This window comes from Rana temporaria, chromosome 9, assembly GCF_905171775.1.
Source record: "Rana temporaria chromosome 9, aRanTem1.1, whole genome shotgun sequence".
Classification (NCBI taxonomy): domain Eukaryota; kingdom Metazoa; phylum Chordata; class Amphibia; order Anura; family Ranidae; genus Rana; species Rana temporaria.
In genome coordinates, this window is record NC_053497.1 from 127,350,400 (window position 1) to 127,369,222 (window position 18,823).

Genomic DNA, 18,823 nt, shown 5'->3' on the forward strand with positions numbered 1-18,823 from the left:
CATGCCTTTGCTTTCCTCTTCATATCTCCCCATAGATGATTTAACATGTAATAACGCAGGGTACAAATAAACAGGACAGGCTTGCTTGTGTATTACATAGCAGATATCTCCACAGATTCAGGGATAACGAGAGCCAGCACAGGCCCTGTGGAAGGCAGTCTTTTTTTTTTTTTTTTTTAGTCTAGCAGTCTTTTTTAGTCTATCAGACATGCCCACACAGGATGCTATTCTCTCAGTGTTAGCTAGTGGGCACTTTTGCAAGATTTAAATAGAAGGAAATAAATAGTTTAGTGCTGTCTGTCTAAGTGCAGTCTGTTGACACTGCAGTTGTGCTGAAAAAAAAAAAAAGATGCTTTTCTTAGCTGTCAGGCAGTGTCAGCTGACAGTACAAGTCTACCTTATATGCAGGTGCCATCAGGATGCAGTGCATTCCACATGCTGTACTTGTAGCACAACACAGATGCAGACCCCCAAACTGGATGATAAAATCCCTGACTGTGAACTTTAACTGGAATTTTCTATAGTAAATCTTCTGATTCACTGGCTGATTGCAGTAAGCAGTTATCAGCAGGACTGGCAGACAGAATATTTGGCATGGGACCTGTCTGGTAACTGGCTCACAAGCTCAAGGTACAGAGGTGAGTCAGATAACAGAACAAATGCATTCAACAAGTATAATCAACTTTTCTAATGCTCCCCCGATAGTACTGCAACAACTGTACTTTACAAAGTCCATTCAGTTCACCATAAAATGGACCTGAACTAAAAAAAAAAAAAAAAAATCCTCCTAAAAAAAATAGCAGTGTACTTTTGTTATGTAAGGGATTCTAGGTACAAACTGGGTATGTGCCTAAAGCATCAAAAGCTGTATATCTGCAGTGTGAGCTCTAATGCTCTCTCCGACTGCTAGTAGCTTTGGAGTGGGATTTGGTGAAGTAACTACTGTGCTGTTCACTGCTCTTTGCTTGAGGTTCCGATATAATGCCAAGCCCTTTATTTATGCAGATAGCGGCCTCCGCGACACCGTGCAGAATGAGACACGGTAAGAAAACTGGTAAAAGATCAGCTGCAGGGAGACCACAGGTAATACTGGCGACTTGTCCTTTGTCCTCTGTTTTTTTTTTAAAGTTAATTTCCAGCACTAAGGTTCCTTAAATTCCATCATGCCCTATTGAGTGGACAGCACGGCATTCTGGGAAAACTACCCATGCTCATGGAAGAAACTACAGCTTACCTCACCAAAATAAGAGATTAATGGAGAAATTTCACACAGAGCTGGCGGGTCCTCTAGTTCTGGGTTTCTGCAGAAGAAGCAAAGAAATATAGAAATGAAAGGGCTGACACATCTGTTGTATCCCCATTATGATCATTTGTTCATTGTTCACCCAATTAATGTATGTGAAGGACTAACCTGGAACTTTTTTCTATCAAGTGGCCCCTGGCATCTATAAACTTGGCCCCAGCTTTAACTGCCCAGCGGTAGTGCTGCCATAGGAGCGAACGCCTTGCTGTAGTCGGGGTGTCTTTCTCAGCTGTGTCTGCATTCTTCAGAGGGGAGAACTCTTCTTCCCTGATAACTTCAAAGGCCACAAAGTTTCTGTATCATGAAAAAAAAAAGACCAGTTTTAAATGCAACTCAAAATTCATCTGATGTATAAAGTGGTGCCTACAACACATTCAAAAGTACATCATTGCCTACACGGTTAGGGGCATCTCCACATAACATGGGAACCAAAGAGGATTTGGATGAAACCAAAAAGCCTGCCAACTGCCATACCAATGCCCAATAATACTGCTTCAGTGTCATAATAGGGAAGTCTCACTAAGGGCCCTTTAACACTGATCAGTTTTTCTTCCCAAAAAGAAAGAAAAATGCATGACCATTAAATCCTATGGAACCCTTCACACCAGTCAGGTACGTTTTTAAAAGTCCTACAAGCTGCATTTTTAGTGCATGTTTGGTGCGTAAAAAAATGAAAAAAAAAAAAAAAAAAAAAAAAAAAAAAAAGCACAAAAACTGCACCTCCCCATTGATATGGCTGGAAAACGCATGAAAAATGCAACAAAAACACACCCACAGATGGGACTTTGTTGCATTTTATCACGTCCCTTTTAACAAGTGCAAAACGCACTGCAAATGCAGCAAAAACACATATATGTTTTTACCATGAAGCAGTGTGAACACATGTGTAAAGACGTAAATTGCAGCTAGTGAAGCTTAGTGTTATGTTGCCCCTGGCAGGTGCAGCAAGCTGACCCGATGTGCAGCATCTAAGTGACAGCTAGTCTTTACCAGAGCTTATGATGGTGGACATGGCATGGGAACCTTACCAGGTCACGGCCCTCAGGATCACTCCACCAGGACTGTGTGGCTGGAACGGAAAAGCTTTGGTGTGAAGACTTCACAGGGCTGCACACAAAATAGCCAAGTTTGAGCAGAGGTCTGGGCAGGTGGCAAGCAAGAGGGCAATTCGGCCAATCCGAATTGGCAAAAAACAGGCAACTGGCAGGTAATTTTTATAGTGCTTTTGCTCTGGCTGGCGATAAGACAAAGCACCAGCCACTTCAAAGGCCAAACACCTTTCTGGTCAGAGGACATATCCAGAATGATTTCAGAGAACTCTAAAAATCCTAGAAGGGCTCCTGTGAGTACCCCAACACTTGCTGCAGACAGGACATCCCATGCCCCTGGCTGTGCATACACAGATCCTAAAGGTACTGTTAGGCTCGGTTTCTACTAGTGCGACCTGAAAGTTGTGCGATTTTTGCTGAGATTTTGATGCAACTTGAAACAATGCCTGTGTATTCTTGAGATCTATGGACCTCTAGTCACATCAAAGTTGGACCAAAGTAGTGAACGGTACTCATTGCAAATCACGGGGTACGACTTGTCATGCGACTTTGCAGTCCCAAGTCGCATGACAAGTCACACTAGTGGAAACTGAGCCTAACACTTAGCTTTGAACTCAGACATTAATAACAAAGTGAAACAGGCAGGGGCTCTTCTGGTTAAAAAAAAGTCATAGCAGGCATCTTGTATCTACTCTTAAGCCTCGTACACACGATCGGATTTTCCGCAGACAAAGCCTCGGACTTTTGTCCGAAGGGCGTTGGCCAGGAACTTGTCTTGCATACAAACGGCACACAAAGTGTGCTGACAGGACGGTAAAAAAAAAAGTTCTGCTAGCCGCATCTTTGCAGAGCTGTAGGAGTGTTGTATAAAGCGCCCCTGCCCATTGAAGTCACAGTTTTAACAGTTTTTCGACCACTAGCGGGGGGGTTAAAAGCCCCCCCGCTTGCGGCCAAAAAAAGCACTGCAAAAACTACAGTAAAGCGCTGCTAAAAATAGCGGCGCTTTGCCACCGACGCCTAGCACTACTCAGTGTAAAAGCAGTTTTAGGGAGCTTTTAGCACTTTTAAACGTTTCAGTGGTGTACCGGTTAACTTTAAAGTTACTAGCCTTGCTCAAATAAATACTGTACATAACAATAAAGCAGTGGTTCTCAACTGCTGTCCTCAGGGCCCACTAACAGGCCAGGTTTGCAAGATAACTGAAATACATCACATGTGATATAATTTGCTGCTCAGTGACTGCAGTATTCTAGTCTGCATCTCCCCAAGGTAATAAAACCTGGCCTGTTAGTGGGTCCTGAGGAGTGGAGTTGAGAACCACTGCAATAAAACGGACTAAAACACCTACTATTCCCAAAGAATCTTTTTTTTTTTTTTTTTTTTTTTTTTTAACAATTTACACCCTGTACAGTTCATGTGGCCAGAAGCCTTGGCACTTGGACATGCAAATGTTTTCTCCAGGAGCATTAGTCTACAGTCTGAATTTCTTCAGCAGAGACCACATGACCAAATGCAATGCTTTCATTTATTTCAAAAGCACCAGAACAAGCCTGGACAACTCCCGCTATTTCATGAATGTTGCCACAAAAATAAGTGTTCCCCAATGAAGCTCTCCATACGATCTAAAAACCTTACTGCCCAAGTACAAATTGTAGGGAAAGAACACTAACTTGGCAAACTGGAAGACATCAAACACAAACTTCTCCATTTTAATTCCATTGGGCTGTACTGGTTTAACCAAGTTTCCCTCTTTGTCCACATATGGTATTTTTTTTATGGCAACGTGATATCCCAGGTGGGGCTCCAGTGTCCTGATAAAGAGAAGGCGCACATGTTTAGTAATGGAAATAAATTAGTGGTGTGTTCATATATATTACCAAAAGCTGAACTACAGTAAATCTATCAAACAAAACACACAAGAATTGGCGCATACAGTGGCATAGACTAGGTCTACTATGCATTTCACCGTAAGGTCATCAATGTACTATTACTATTAGGCCTCATTCACAGGAGGCGGACTCCGTCCATGCGTGTGAATGGGGCCTTAGACTGACAGCTTTTTTAGGGCAAGGTTGAAAGCTGAATGGTACTATGTACCCAGTGAAATGCAGCAAGCCAAGATGGTGGCATATAAATAAGCATAAGGCAACATTTATTAAAGTTGCTGGCGGCACTCCATGGCACACAGTGAAAAGTTTTACATACCTGGCCACTCTTTTAAGGAAATCTAGGGTAAAGAAATGGTTGCAGATGTTTCCAGCACTGTATGTTAGGCTGCCATCAGGATTCTGCTTCTCTGCAGTGTCTGGATTAATCTCACTATATTCCACCACCTGATAGATGCCATCGACTTGGCACACCACCCCTACAGGCTCAGCTGGGTATGCTTTCTCCACCACCTGAAACACCAAGAAGAGAACACTTTACATAATGCAAGATGCCAGCACAAATCTTTGACATTTATTTACCCGTTACTCCGGTGTCACATTTGACATCTTACAGTGGGGGAGGGGGTGCAGATACCTGTCTAAGACAGGTCTTTGCACCCACAGAGTCTGCGGGCAGAACGTCAGATCACGTCCCCCCCCCCTTCCCATTGTGTTCTGGAAAACACTCGGCTCCCAGAACACAGGGTGGACCAGTAAACACGGCGCAGTGCGACTCGCGCATGCGCAGTAGGGAACCAGGCAGTGGAGCCGCAATGCTTCACTTCCTGGTTCCCTCACCGAGGATGGCGGTGGGGGAAGCAGAGTGACAAGCGATCGCTCGTCTTCTGCTGCCAACATCGCTGGACTCCAGGACAGGTAAGTGTCCTAATATTAAAAGTCAGCAGCTGTAGTATTTGTAGCTGCTGGCTTTTAATATTTTTTTTTTTTTTACAGAGGAGCTCCGCTTTAAAGAGGAAGTAAACCCTGATGGTTTGTACTTCCTCTTTGTTCCCCTGCAAAGAAAAAGCATAATAGGCTAGTAAGCATTGCATACTAGCCCATTACGTGCCACTTACCTGAAATTGAAGCCACGCTGTCACCGTTGGTGGCCGCATCCATCTTCGCCCCTCTTCCTTCAGGGGCCACGAACTCTGGCTCTGTGACTGGCCGGAGTCGCGGGACATCACTTCTGTGCCCTCAGGAACGGCACTTGCTAGTGAATAAATGGCACAGAGGGCCGTTTCTTCACAGCGCATGGGTAAAAAACATGCGCCGTTTAGGAGATATTTACAGTACCTATAGGTACCACGTCCACATTGGAGGTATACAACCACTTGACCCCCCTGGCCAATTCAGACATTTCTCACATACTTTTTTTTTTTGCTGGAAAACTACTTAAAATCCCAAAACATTATATATTTTTAAGCAAAGGGCCTGGAGAAGAGTATGGCCGTTGTTGCATTTTTTTATGTCACATGATATATATGAAACTGTTTTTTTAAATGCACATTTTTAATGAATTTTAGTGAACACAAACATAACATAATAACCATTTTTTTTGGTAGAATATAAAAAGATGAAGTTGCACCAAGTAAATTGCACATGCCCATGGAATGGCAACAAACTACTGTACATTAAAATATCCATAGGTGACACTTTAAAGCTTTTACAGGTTACCAGCTAGAATTATAGCTCACAAACCCGTGTTTTGCAAAGAAAGAAGCAGCAGCTAAAAGAAATTGATACCAGGATCATGGTTGTAGCTGTAACCATGATCCTGGTGTAACTACCTCAATACAAGTGAAGAAATAATTCCGGGCGGCTGCACTTCCAAAAAAACTTTTATTGAAGCGTCTTATGACAAGTGGTTGACAGATGGAGCAGGGGACAAAGAGGTAGATGAGTTTCACGCAAATATCAGCGCTTAGTATGCCGGGCCTTCAGCCGAGAATCCCCTGTGCGCATGCGCCGCTGCAGTCAGCTGCTTATTGCGAGGGGAATTTTTATTATAGGCTTACCTGTAGGTAAAATTTCCCTATACAACCACTTTATGGTTAAAATGCCAGAAAAAAAAAAAGTAATATATTGCAGCTTTAAAGTCTTTAGATGTGGCGGCTACATTTATTTTAATTTGCAGCTAGAAAATGCCCGCTGATCCTGTCCGAAACGTAGTGTCCTTGTCACTTCCTGTAGCCTGAACGGAAGACAAAAAATGGATCTTTTATGTAAACTACCAATCCCATTAGCTACCTTATAAAAAGGCAATGAACAAAAGCAGACAAGTTTGTAGTGTAGCCTGGGTGGCTTTGTTCATAGATACACAGGAGGAATTAAAATGTAGCCACCCAGGGGTGGGAAGTGTGCTATTCACAGGATTACCAAATAAAAATAAAGAAAAATTGCCAGAAAAAAAAAAAAAAAATGCGGCAAGATCATCTACAGGCTGCAATATATTTTAATTTGTTTTTGATTCATCTACCAAGAATAAAATGTAAAAAGCAGATGCTTTCAGCATGACAAGCTGTATCCTGCACAGAAGTTCTATATTTATTAACACATTCAAGATATAACTACAGGCAGAGTAAGCCCCCATTCACATTGAATGAGACTTTGAAATCGTGCAACTTGACTTGAAAAATCGCACGATTTAAGAGCCGCATGTCAGTGTGACTTGGCTGACATCTGTGCAACTCCATGCACAGACATCTATGCAAGTTGCATCTGAAATCGCCCAAAAAATAGTGCAGGAACTTGTTTTTTTCAAATGGCGTCACACTGATTTGAACAGTTCCATTGCTGACAATAGGATGCAACTTGTCGTGCAATTTGGACCGGTCAAATCGCATGACAAGAAGCACTGGTGTGAATGGGGGCCAAATCCCCAATAAAATGGTATCAAACAATGAAAACTCCAGCTGCTATGGGGCTTCCTCATACCCTGCCAGCAGAGGTTTCTTATTCCATAACCTAAACTTATCTAGTAGATAGAAACCTACGCCGTCTTCTCTCACCTTAGCCCCGCAATCAGCACCTTTGGACACGCAGAATCCCACAAAGACAGGATCGGCCATCTTCACCAGAATGTTGTCCACACAGTATACATGGATGTACAAGATGCCTCGTGCCTCCATGTCCTCCAGAATGTGGTTGTCTGCTAGAGCTTTGTACAGTCCTCCATTGCCATCTAAAATAATGCAAACCTTCAATGCCAGACTGTCTGTGTCTTTAAAAGCTTTGGGCATGCAGACCACCATCAGTGCCAACACAAAATAACTACCGTATTTTCCGGCGTATAAGACGACTTTCTGGATGCAAAAAAATGCATCCAAAGTCGGGGGTCATCTTATACGCCGGGGACGGTCTCCGTGCTGAGAGCGTCAATGATTTAAAAGACGCTCCTTCTCTTCAGTGTTCTCTGATAGGAGGAACACAAATCTTCCCAGCAGCGCCTCTGTTCTGTGTTCCTCCTATCACAGATGCCTTCTCATCCTCGGACGAGATGAGAAGACGTCCGTGATAGGCGGAACACAGAACAGAGGAGCTGCTGGGGAAATTTGTGTTCCGCCTATCACAGAACACTCTGAAGAGAAGGAGCGTCTTTCAAATCATTGACACTCAGCACGGAGACTGTCACCGCCTGCAAGTCTATTCAAAAAGTGAGTGATTGCACTGTCTGTTTGCGGTGATTGCACTGGGGGGCAAGTTCAGGTACAGTGAGGGTCAAGTGATGGCACAGTGAGGGGCAAGTGATGGCACAGTGAGGGGCAAGTGATGGCACAGTGAGGGGCAAGTGATGGCACAGTGAGGGGCAAGTGATGTAATGGCACAGTGAGGAATGTAATGTAATGGCACAGTGGGGGCAAGTGATGGCACAGTGGGGGCATGTAATTTAATGGCACAGTGGGGGCATGTAATGTAATGTAATGGCACAGTGAGATTTAAAAAAGCCTGTTTCTGTCAGCGGTTCTGGCTACCCCTCAGCTTCCAGAAAGACTAGTAGGAAGGGGGTAGTCTTATACAGTGAGTATATCCCAAAACCAACATTTTTCCTGGAAAATTAGGGGGTCGTCTTATACGCCCAGTTGTCTTATACGCCGGCAAATACGGTAGACTTGTTGGTTGCAGTAAGCAGCTTCTTGGATAATCAGTGGATTGTTTAGTATAATATGACCAACTGCTGCTTACAGGAACCAGACACATTCCCATTCTTCACAATTCTAGGGCAGCAGATACAAGTACAAGGAAGATGGATGGTTGCCTGGCAACAAGAATAAGTCCCTCTTTAGATACTTCTAGCCATAAGTCTTTATAAAACACAAAAAAATAAGACTTTAAAATCTAACAGTTAGTTGAGTAAAAAAAAATAAAATCATGAAGTTCAAATCAGCTGAAAAAACAGTAGCATAAAAACACCTCTTTTCAAGGGATACATTTATTTACATTTAGTGAAGGTAATTTTTTCTCAAAGCCGAGCTCCTTTATACCTCTTATTAGTTTAAAGGAGAAGTTCTGGAACATAAAAATACAATCAATCATACTCACCTAGGTGGATGCAGTATCAGTCTGATGCTGAAGCTGTCACCTCCAAGACCAAGAACTGAGCAATCAAACACCGCTGATTACTCAGCTCTCTGTCTTCAGCCTGCAGAGAGCCAGTGACTGTCAGTCACTGACTACTGTATGCGCTCTTCCCCCAACTCTCACTGGAGGGTCGGGCTGTGGAGGTGCTGGGCATGGCTGGCTCAGGCTCCCGGCGGCACACAGAGGCAGAGCCAGCTGCCAGTCCAGGCATCTGGGTGGATCCCAACTTTAAGGCTCAGTGACGTCAACTGACAGCAAACCTCAGCTTGCTGTCGGCTGAAACAGGTCATGGGAGTGCAGAACAAAGTGCACTCCTGTGATCCATAGAAGTAGGGCAAAAAAAGATTTGACCATACTTCCCCAGGATGGCCATACATGGATCAGTTTTTGCTTTTAGCCAGCCAGCTGAATAAAAAAAACTGAACTGATTCCCCTACCTATATATTCAATGTGAATGCAAGAATCCTTCCCACTATGTAATTGCATTTTAACAGCAGGACTCCCCCACTTCCATAATACACTGATCAGCGTTGCGGCCGATTGGCTGTATTCACCAATTGGATGAAAATTTACCAAAAAGCCGGATTGGTAGATTGACTTCTCATGGATGGGAACAGGCTATACATAGATCAAAATTCGATCCATGTATGGCCAGCTTTAATTGTTCTTCTCTGCACTTTTTCTAGCTCTGCAACCAAAGATTTAAAAAAGGAACGCCATTTCAAAAATTCATGGAGAAAATTGTGTGATTCTTAAAAACTATTTAAAAAAAAAAAAAAAATACATGAAAAGTGATCAGCTTAATGTAAAAGAAATCTGACCAAGATAAATAAACATTGTATGAATTATTATTTTTTACTTAACGATGAATTCTAGGCATGCTAGATTTTTACAGTTACATTGGTCCAGCTTGGACTATGTACATACACCAATGTTTTTCAACTGGGGTGCCACAGTAAAATGACATAAAGCTGCCCCAACCTGTAATAGTCTGATCAGAGAGCGATCTTGTGTTAAGTCCTGTGTACTGACAGGAGGGAGAGAGCGAAGCCCACACCTCCTCCCAGCTCTCTCCGTCTCCTTGCTGCTGGCAACTCACAGACCACTTAACCACTTAAGACCCGGACCTTTAGGCAGCTAAGGGACCCGGCCAGTTTTTGCGATTTGGCACTGCGTCGCTTTAACTGACAATTGCGCGGTCGTGCGACGTGGCTCCCAAACAAAATTGGCGTCCTTTTTTTCCCCACAAATAGAGCTTTCTTTTGGTGGTATTTGATCACCTCTGCGGTTTTTATTTTTTGCGCTATAAATAAAAATAGAGCGACAATTTTGAAAAAAAATGCAATATTTTTTAGTTTTTGCTATAATAAATATCCCCCAAAAATATATAAAACATTCTTTTTTTTCCCTCAGTTTAGGCCGATACGTATTCTTCTACATATTTTTGGAAGGAAAAAAAATCACAATAAGCGTTTATCGATTGGTTTGCGCTAAATTTATAGCGTTTACAAAAAAGGGGATAGTTTTATTGCATTTTTATAAAAAAATTTTTTTTTTTTACTACTAATGGCGGCGATCAGCGATTTTTTCCGTGACTGCAACATTATGGCGGACACTTGACAATTTTGACACATTTTTGGGACCATTGTCATTTTCACAGCAAAAAACGCATTTAAAATGCATTGTTTACTGTGAAAATGACAGTTGCAGTTTGGGAGTTAACCACAAGGGGGCGCTGAAGGGGTTATGTGTGACCTCATTTGTGTTTACAACTGTAGGGGGGTGTGGCTGTAGGTGTGACGTCATCGATTGTGGTTCCCTATAAAAGGGAACACACGATCGATGACAGCGCCACAGTGAAGAACGGTGAAGCCCGTTCTTCAGCTCAGGGGACCGATCGCGGGACTCCTGCGGCGATCGGGTCCGCGAGTCCCGCGACCATGGAGCTTTGGACCGGGTCATGCACACGCGACCCTGCAGCTGGGCTTAAAGAGCCACGTACATGTACCTGGATGTGCCCAGCCGTGCCATTCTACCGACGTATATCGGCGTGAATGGGTCCTTAAGTGGTTAAAGCTGCCTTACAAGCTACAGGAACATATGAACATTTGTGTTTTTTCCTGCACAAAACTATACTGCATTTTGCAGATGATGGTGGATGTCATTCATTCTTAATGGCCCCCTAACCATCTAGCAAATAAGCGTATGTTGGCACCCACTAAAACGCATAGTACAGCAGTACCGTGGTGTTTTGGTGCGGTACAATTAAAAAAAAATCATGCCAGCACCTTTTTTTGTGTGTTTGACAATCATAGAGCAGCCCATTAAAAAATGTGGAAAAAAGTGAATGCGCACCCTCTGTGCCCTGGTCCTAGGTGCTCCACAGTATGGAAGCTAGAAAACTGATGAAGAGGATACACCATTATGGATACCATGCATATTTTTAACCATAAATGGGAATATTGGTGAGTCTATTAATCACCATCTATTTCCTCAGGTGTTCTCCGTTTTATATGGGTTGTTATAACGATACAGTTCTACCCAGATATATTAGGTTCCAGTAATCTATTTATGCTGCCTTATTGGACTAGGAAATTATATGTATGCTGCAATCTTTTTTGTAGTTATGATTCCAATATTTGAGAGCCTTTTTTTTTATTTCTATGTTTTTTTGCCCAACAGAGAGATGTATTTTTGACTATTCTGATTTTCAGATTTAATTTTCTCCCTCTCTTGTATATGTTGATATACTTTATGGTGTGCATGAGCCCTTAGATTAGTGTTCCCCAGGATTATGCACAATTCTAAAGGGTGCCTTGACTGGAAAAAAAAAAGGTTGAAAAAAAAAAAAACCACAGGTATATACCATACCCCCTGGAAGATGGAAATCACTATAGTAAACATTGCTACTCCAGTGAAGCTCCAATTGCGTCCAGACAATTCTGAGCAACTGCCCTGCTGCATTTTGAACACAGGAGGTCATTGGATCAATATGGGCACCATTTAGAGAATGCTTTGCATTCTCTGAATTAATGAAAATGGTTCTCTGAATAGTGATCATGCAGAACGGCCAACCTTCTGTGTTCACAGGACATTAGGCCAGCTGTGCAGCATGGGACACAAGCTAATGGAGATCTTTTGAGAAGCGTTGTATTATAGTATAGCAATTTCCAGCTTCTACACGGATCCCACCAGTATGATATATGCATAGTTACATTAATCCAAGCTGATCCAATGTAACCAGAAGCCTTAAGGTTATTGAATGTTTGCACACGTGAGGCTTTTACAGGTAAATGCAGGTGATACTCAAAAAATTTGAATATCTTGCAAAATTTCATTTCACTAATGCAACTTAAAAAGTGAAATTATATATATATATATATAATAGGTAAAGTCATGATTTGTCATAATTGTGATGATGATGGCTTAAAGCCCATGAAAACCCCAAATCCACAATCTCAGAAAATTAGAATATTGTGAAAAGGCGGAATATTCTAGGCTCAAAGTGTCCCACTCTAATCAGATAATTAAGCCATAACACCTGCAAAGGGTTCCTGAGCCTTTAAATGGTCTCTCAGTCTGGTTCAGTAGGAATCACAATCATGGGAAAGACTGCTGACCTGACAGTTGTGCAGAAAACCATCATTGACACCCTCCATAAGGAGGGAAAGCCTCAAAAAGGTAATTGCAGAAGAAGTTGGATGTTCCCAAAGTGCTGTATCAAAGCACATTAATAGAAAGTTATGGAAGAAAAAAGGTGCACAAGCAGCAGGGATGACCGCAGTCTGGAGAGGATTGTCAGGAAAAGGCCATTCAAAAGTGTTGGGGACTTTCACAAGGAGGGGACTGAGGCTGGAGTCAGTGCATCAAGAGCCGCCACACACAGTCGGATCCTGGACATGGGCTTTAAATGTTGTATTGCTCTTGTCAAGCCTCCTGAACAAACAACGTCAGAAGAGTCTTACCTGGGCTAAAGGAAAACGGACCTGGTCTGTTGCTCAGTGGTCCAAAGTCCTTTTTTCTGATGAGAGCAAATTTTGCATCCGATTTGGAAACCAAGGACCCAGAGTATGGAGGAAGAATGAAGAGGAAGACACTGCAAGATGCTTGAAGACCAGTGTGAAGTTTCCACAGTCTGTGTTGATTTGGGGAGCCATGTCATGTGTTGGTGTTGGTCCACTGTGCTTTATTAAGTCCGGGGTCACCGCAGCCGTCTACCAGGAGATTTTGGAGCACTTCATGCTTCCTTCCGCAGACAAGCTCTATGGGGATGCTGACTTCATTTTCCAGCAGGAATTGGCACCTCCCCCACACAACCAAAAGCACCAAAACCTGGTTCAATGACCGTGGGATTATGGTGCTTGATTGGCCAGCAAACTCGCCTGACCTGAACCCCATAGAGAATCTATGAGGCATTGCCAAAATAAAGATGAGAGACATGAGACCGAACAATGCAGAAGAGCTGAAGGCTGCTATTGAAGCATCCTGGTATTCCGAAACACCTCGGCAGTGCCACAGGCTGATCGTTTCCATGCCACGCTGCATTGAGGCAGTAATTGCTGCAAAAGGGGCCCAAACCAAGTACTGAGTACATATGCATGATTCTACTTTTCAGAGGTCCGATATTCTATGTATAATCCTTGTTTATTGATTCCATGTGTAGCGCTCACCCCCGCAGAAGCCGCTGGTTAGAATAGGGAATGGCGTGTTACCTCTGAGCGTCTAGGGGTAATGATGATGATGAGAGCAATGACGGAATGTCCAAGAAGCAGGTGTCTTTTTGTAGCTTTATTTCACCCAACACGGCAAAACAGTAAACTTGAGGTAGGTAGTAAAAGATGGGTGAGAAGGAGAATTGCAGATTCAGGCTGGAACAAGAAAGAAGCAGTCCTGCTTCAAATAACACTCTACTTTCGTCGCCCCTCAGCCGAGGGGGTAATAGTGTACCTGGACAGGCCTCTCACACTGACCTGGCAGCCAGGGTATCACTCGGAGCACTGGAAGAAGAACAAGTCTCTGCCACAGACCTGGTGCAAATGAATATCAGGGAAGAACCTCTGCCACAGGCCCTTCCCTCGTACGTAGGATTATGAAGTGAATCTTCTCCAGTGAATTTAATGCCTGAATCTCCCTCAGGTAGCTTTCCTCAACTGGTCACCGACTGACAGGTTGCCAACAGACAAACTCTCAATGTCCGGTCACCTTGATCCCCGGTGGATCGTCTAGGCCCTGTTGGATTGCCTGCCTCGGGGCTCTCCTCAGACTGACTCCCCACGGAACAGCACAACTCGCTTGGGATCTCCTTCAAAGTTTGGGGAACCCAGTAGATCACTGGGGTCCCGCTATAGCTTCAGTTGCTCCAGGCCAACATGGTCCCGGAACTAAGGACTCCTCGTAGCAAGTGCGCCCCGGCCTGGTATGCCATATCGCCGGGGCCCGTGATGTGCGCACACCCTGAAGGTGGGTGCCGCACCCGGAACCAACACCAGAAAAATGACCCCACAAAATGGCGTCCGCCCAAGAAGTACCCTCCCCCAGCATGCCCCACAAGGGAAAACCCCTCCTGATTGGCTGCTGGCAAGAGGCACTCCTGACTGAGCTCCACTGCTGCCACCTGTCGCCCAGAGGTGGAAAGGCACCTTTGGAACACAGAATGAACTGACAGTAAAGACCAGTCTGAGCAAAAGCCTAATTTACCAACTCTCTCATCTCCCCCTCTAAATTTAAGATAGCACCTGGACTGAAAGTACACAGGCGCTACACATGTAATATTCAAATTTTTGGAGATTGTGGATTTGGGGTTTAATGAGCTGTAAGCCATAATCACCACAATTATGACAAATCACGGCTTGAACTATTTTTCTTTTCATGTAATGTGTCTCGCTCATATTAAATTTCACCTTTTAAGTTGCATTAGTGAAATGTTATTGCACAATATTCAAATTTTTCAAGTACCACCTGTAAATGCACATAAAACCTTATGGGAACGTGGTTGTTAAAATGAATGGTCTGGCAACAATCTCTCTTTAATTACTGATAGTAAAAGTAAAAGAGATAAAAAACAGACTTTAACCAGCATGTACCTGGAGCCATTGCCACCTTGTCCTTGCGTTCTAAAATAGCTTTTCCATCAAAGTCTACAGCAGGCAACATCCTCTGCTCAAATATGACCACATCCGTCCGTTCCACGCCAAAGTAGTTGTTTTCCTCAAAAAATGTCTGTGTGGGGTTCAAGGTGAACTCGCTCGTCATGATGTACCTAGGAAGCAGAAACATAATACAGGATAAATGATCACAGTTACCAGCTATTATCAGTCCCCTGGGTAACACAAATTACATGGAAACTCCAGGTGTACAGCTAAATACATAAACTGAATTTTCACACTGTACAGCCAGATATGACACACATTGTCCCAAGAATTAATTTTCCTGGTTCCCCAATTCTGTACCATTCCCTCAGTCCAGTGAGCAGGAGCTGATCCAGAGGAGGCCATTCTACACCAGAAAGTGGTGAAGGGTGTGAGCATTACAGGAATGGCTAGCAAATTTCAAATCTAGTTCTATTCAAGAAAGTCATGTGCATGAACACATCCAACCTTTAGAAAGTTTATTCGAATCAACAGACACATATCAGCTGTTTTCCTACAGAACGCATGCTTGGATGTGAGCATGCAGACCTTTTTTGAATGGTACTATAACAGCTGGACAAAGATGTGGTCCTGCACATAGAGAGATGGATGTTAGATAGATTTTCAGGAAGCAGGAGTTTATTTTTTTGCATTTATATGTACTGTATGTATTTTAATCATGGATTTTACGGTATGTTTGGAGTTCAACTTTAAACTATTTAGTATACCACACCACACACTTGCATATAGTGTGCCACATATCTAGAAGGAGCTGGAGGCCACAACCTGCTGGAGGTTTGTTGGTCTGGCCTGCCCTGCCTGGTGAGAGCAGAAGAAGAGACCCCCGATGTCGGATGAAGACACCCCCCCCCTCCCCCGGAGATGCCTAATAAATGACTTTTAAACCCTGAGTAGTGTGTTTTTATGACAATTTTTTCTCTCCAGGTGAATGGGTAGGGGTACGATGTAGGGTGGGAGGGGGCAGGATCTGGGGGCCCCCTTATTAAAGGGGGCTCCCGGTTTCCGATAAGCTCCCCGCCCGTAGACCCCGACAACCAATGGCCAGGGTTGTCGGGAAGAGGCACTTGTCCCCATCAACATGGGGACACGGTGCCAGGTTTGTCAGGAAGAGGCACTTGTCCCCATCAACATGGGGACACGGTGCTTTGGGATTCCGATAAGCTCCCCGCCCGTAGACCCCGACAACCAACGGCCAGGGTTGTCGGGAAGGGGCACTTGTCCCCATCAACATGGGGATAGGTGCTTTGGGGTTTTTGCCCCAAAGCACCTATCCCCCCCCATGTTGAGGGCATGCGGCCTGGTACGGTTAAGGGGGGGGGGGCGCTCGCTGGTCCCCACCCCCTATCCTGACCGACCTGCGTGCTCGGATAAAGGTCTGGTATAGATTTTGGAGGGGGCCCCCGCATCGTTTTTTCGGTGTACGGGGGTTCCCCTTAAAATCCATAGCAGACCCAAGGGCCTGGTATGCTCTTGGAGGGGGAACCCATGCTGTTTTTTTATTTAAAATTTGGCGTGGAGTTCCCCCTCAAGATTCATACTAAACTCAGTGCACTGCGATTACCTGCGGTTATGTGCCGATAGCTGCGCCAGATCGCACCTGGACGCATTCAATTCTATTTTTTCTATTCGCACAAAACCGCATCTAACAAAACAGCAGCTAAACGCAGTGTGTGAAGGGTGTCATAGGAAAGCATTGTGTGCTTCTAGCTGCGGTAAAATCCGCAACTAAAAGCACCATTCTATCGGTCCGTGTGAAAGGGGGCTTCCTGTCATGGAAGTCAGCAAACTGTAGAACTTTCATTTACATTCTAAAATGGTCAACTATTTCAGCCCTCAAAATTTCAACTCGCCTGCTCGCATTTGGCGAGTTGAAATAAGATGAGGGCGAGCATGGAGCAGGGTTGCCAACTATCCGTTACAGACGACTGCTGCCCATAAAATATATGGCCGCAGGCAGGCTTTATAACTGTGCAAGCACAGTGCGGAGGCCGGCCCAGGTTCAGGCAGGGGGCAGACAGCCGGGCGCATAGTTGGTGACATCACGGAGGCGGCGCCTTTTATGAATTACAGGCTGCCGCAAGGGTAGCTGGACCGGCCTGGGAAGACGACAGCCTGAATGCGGAGGTATCGCATTAGTTCCGGCTGCCGCCTCAGAGCCCTGGATGGTGTGCCTGGAGGCCGCCAAGTACAGGAGAGGCGGGGAGCAGAGACCGGGCGGGGATGGTGCAATTTTCTTCCCCACTAGAAGGTAAGACCAGCCGGGGAGAGGGAGGAATGCAAGTCCCAGACAGCAATGCGTGCAGAGCCATGCCAAGGTATGGTGGGAATTGAAGCTCACTACTTAAAATGTCCAATCAGAGTGTACAGGAGCTGTGCTTCTACCCACTACCTGCCTATAAAGTGCTGGGACTTGTAGTTCCACATCTGCATGCTGACAGGAGGAGAGACCAGATGGCCGTACACTGTCCAGTCTGATTGCAGATGACCATAAACTGTACAATTAGATTGTACAATGTCCTGTAAGCTGGCCATACACTGTACAATCAAATTGTCCAGTGTATAGCCATCTTACAGGAGATTGTACAGTGTATAGCCATCTTACAGGAGATTGTACAATCAGACTACAGTGTATAGCCATCTTACAGGAGATTGTACAGTGTATAGCCATCTTACAGGAGATTGTACAGTGTATAGCCATCTTACAGGAGATTGTACAGTGTATAGCCATCTTACAGGAGATTGTACAGTGTATAGCCATCTTACAGGAGATTGTACAGACTGTACAGTGTATAGCCATCTTACAGGAGATTGTACAGTGTATAGCCATCTTACAGGAGATTGTACAATCAGACTACAGTGTATAGCCATCTTACAGGAGATTGTACAGTGTATAGCCATCTTACAGGAGATTGTACAGTGTATAGCCATCTTACAGGAGATTGTACAGACTGTACAGTGTATAGCCATCTTACAGGAGATTGTACAGTGTATAGCCATCTTACAGGAGATTGTACAGCGTATAGCCATCTTACAGGAGATTGTACAGTGTATAGCCATCTTACAGGAGATTGTACAGACTGTACAGTGTATAGCCATCTTACAGGAGATTGTACAATCAGACTACAGTGTATAGCCATCTTACAGGAGATTGTACAGTGTATAGCCATCTTACAGGAGATTGTACAGACTGTACAGTGTATAGCCATCTTACAGGAGATTGTACAGTGTATAGCCATCTTACAGGAGATTGTACAGTGTATAGCCATCTTACAGGAGATTGTACAGTGTATAGCCATCTTACAGGAGATTGTACAGTGTATAGCCATCTTACAGGAGATTGTACAGTGTATAGCCATCTTACAGGAGATTGTACAGACTGTACAGTGTATAGCCATCTTACAGGAGATTGTACAATCTCCTGTAAGATGGCTATACACTGTACAATCTCCTGTAAGATGGCTATACACTGTACAGTCTGTACAATCTCCTGTAAGATGGCTATACACTGTACAATCTCCTGTAAGATGGCTATACACTGTACAGTCTGTACAATCTCCTGTAAGATGGCTATACACTGTACAATCTCCTGTAAGATGGCTATACACTGTACAATCTCTTTTAAAGTGAATCTTCAGTCCCGCTCTGGACAGTCTTCTGCCCCTCTGGTGTCTAAGTAGATGTGCCAATGAAAGAACCAGTTGGCACATCTGCCCACACACAAGTACTGGAAAGGATTCGGGCATAAGGGGGAACTCTGCCGACAACGACATAAAGGGGAACTCGGGTGTAAAGGGCAATACTGCAGAGAGCAGA

The 18,823-nt window shown here is 44.2% G+C and overlaps 1 protein-coding gene across 1 annotated transcript in view; it reads right to left on the reverse strand.

Annotated features, from left to right (window-relative positions):
- Positions 1 to 18,823, reverse strand: part of UAP1L1 (UDP-N-acetylglucosamine pyrophosphorylase 1 like 1) — a 29,861-nt gene that overhangs the window by 4,236 nt on the left and 6,802 nt on the right. The window contains exons 3-8 of the mRNA XM_040324458.1: positions 14,945 to 15,120; positions 7,292 to 7,464; positions 4,558 to 4,751; positions 4,023 to 4,163; positions 1,412 to 1,597; positions 1,235 to 1,301 (exon numbers count right to left, since the gene is read on the reverse strand). Of these exons, the coding sequence (XP_040180392.1) occupies positions 1,235 to 1,301; positions 1,412 to 1,597; positions 4,023 to 4,163; positions 4,558 to 4,751; positions 7,292 to 7,464; positions 14,945 to 15,120 (937 nt within the window). The remainder of the gene's footprint in view (positions 1 to 1,234; positions 1,302 to 1,411; positions 1,598 to 4,022; positions 4,164 to 4,557; positions 4,752 to 7,291; positions 7,465 to 14,944; positions 15,121 to 18,823) is intronic.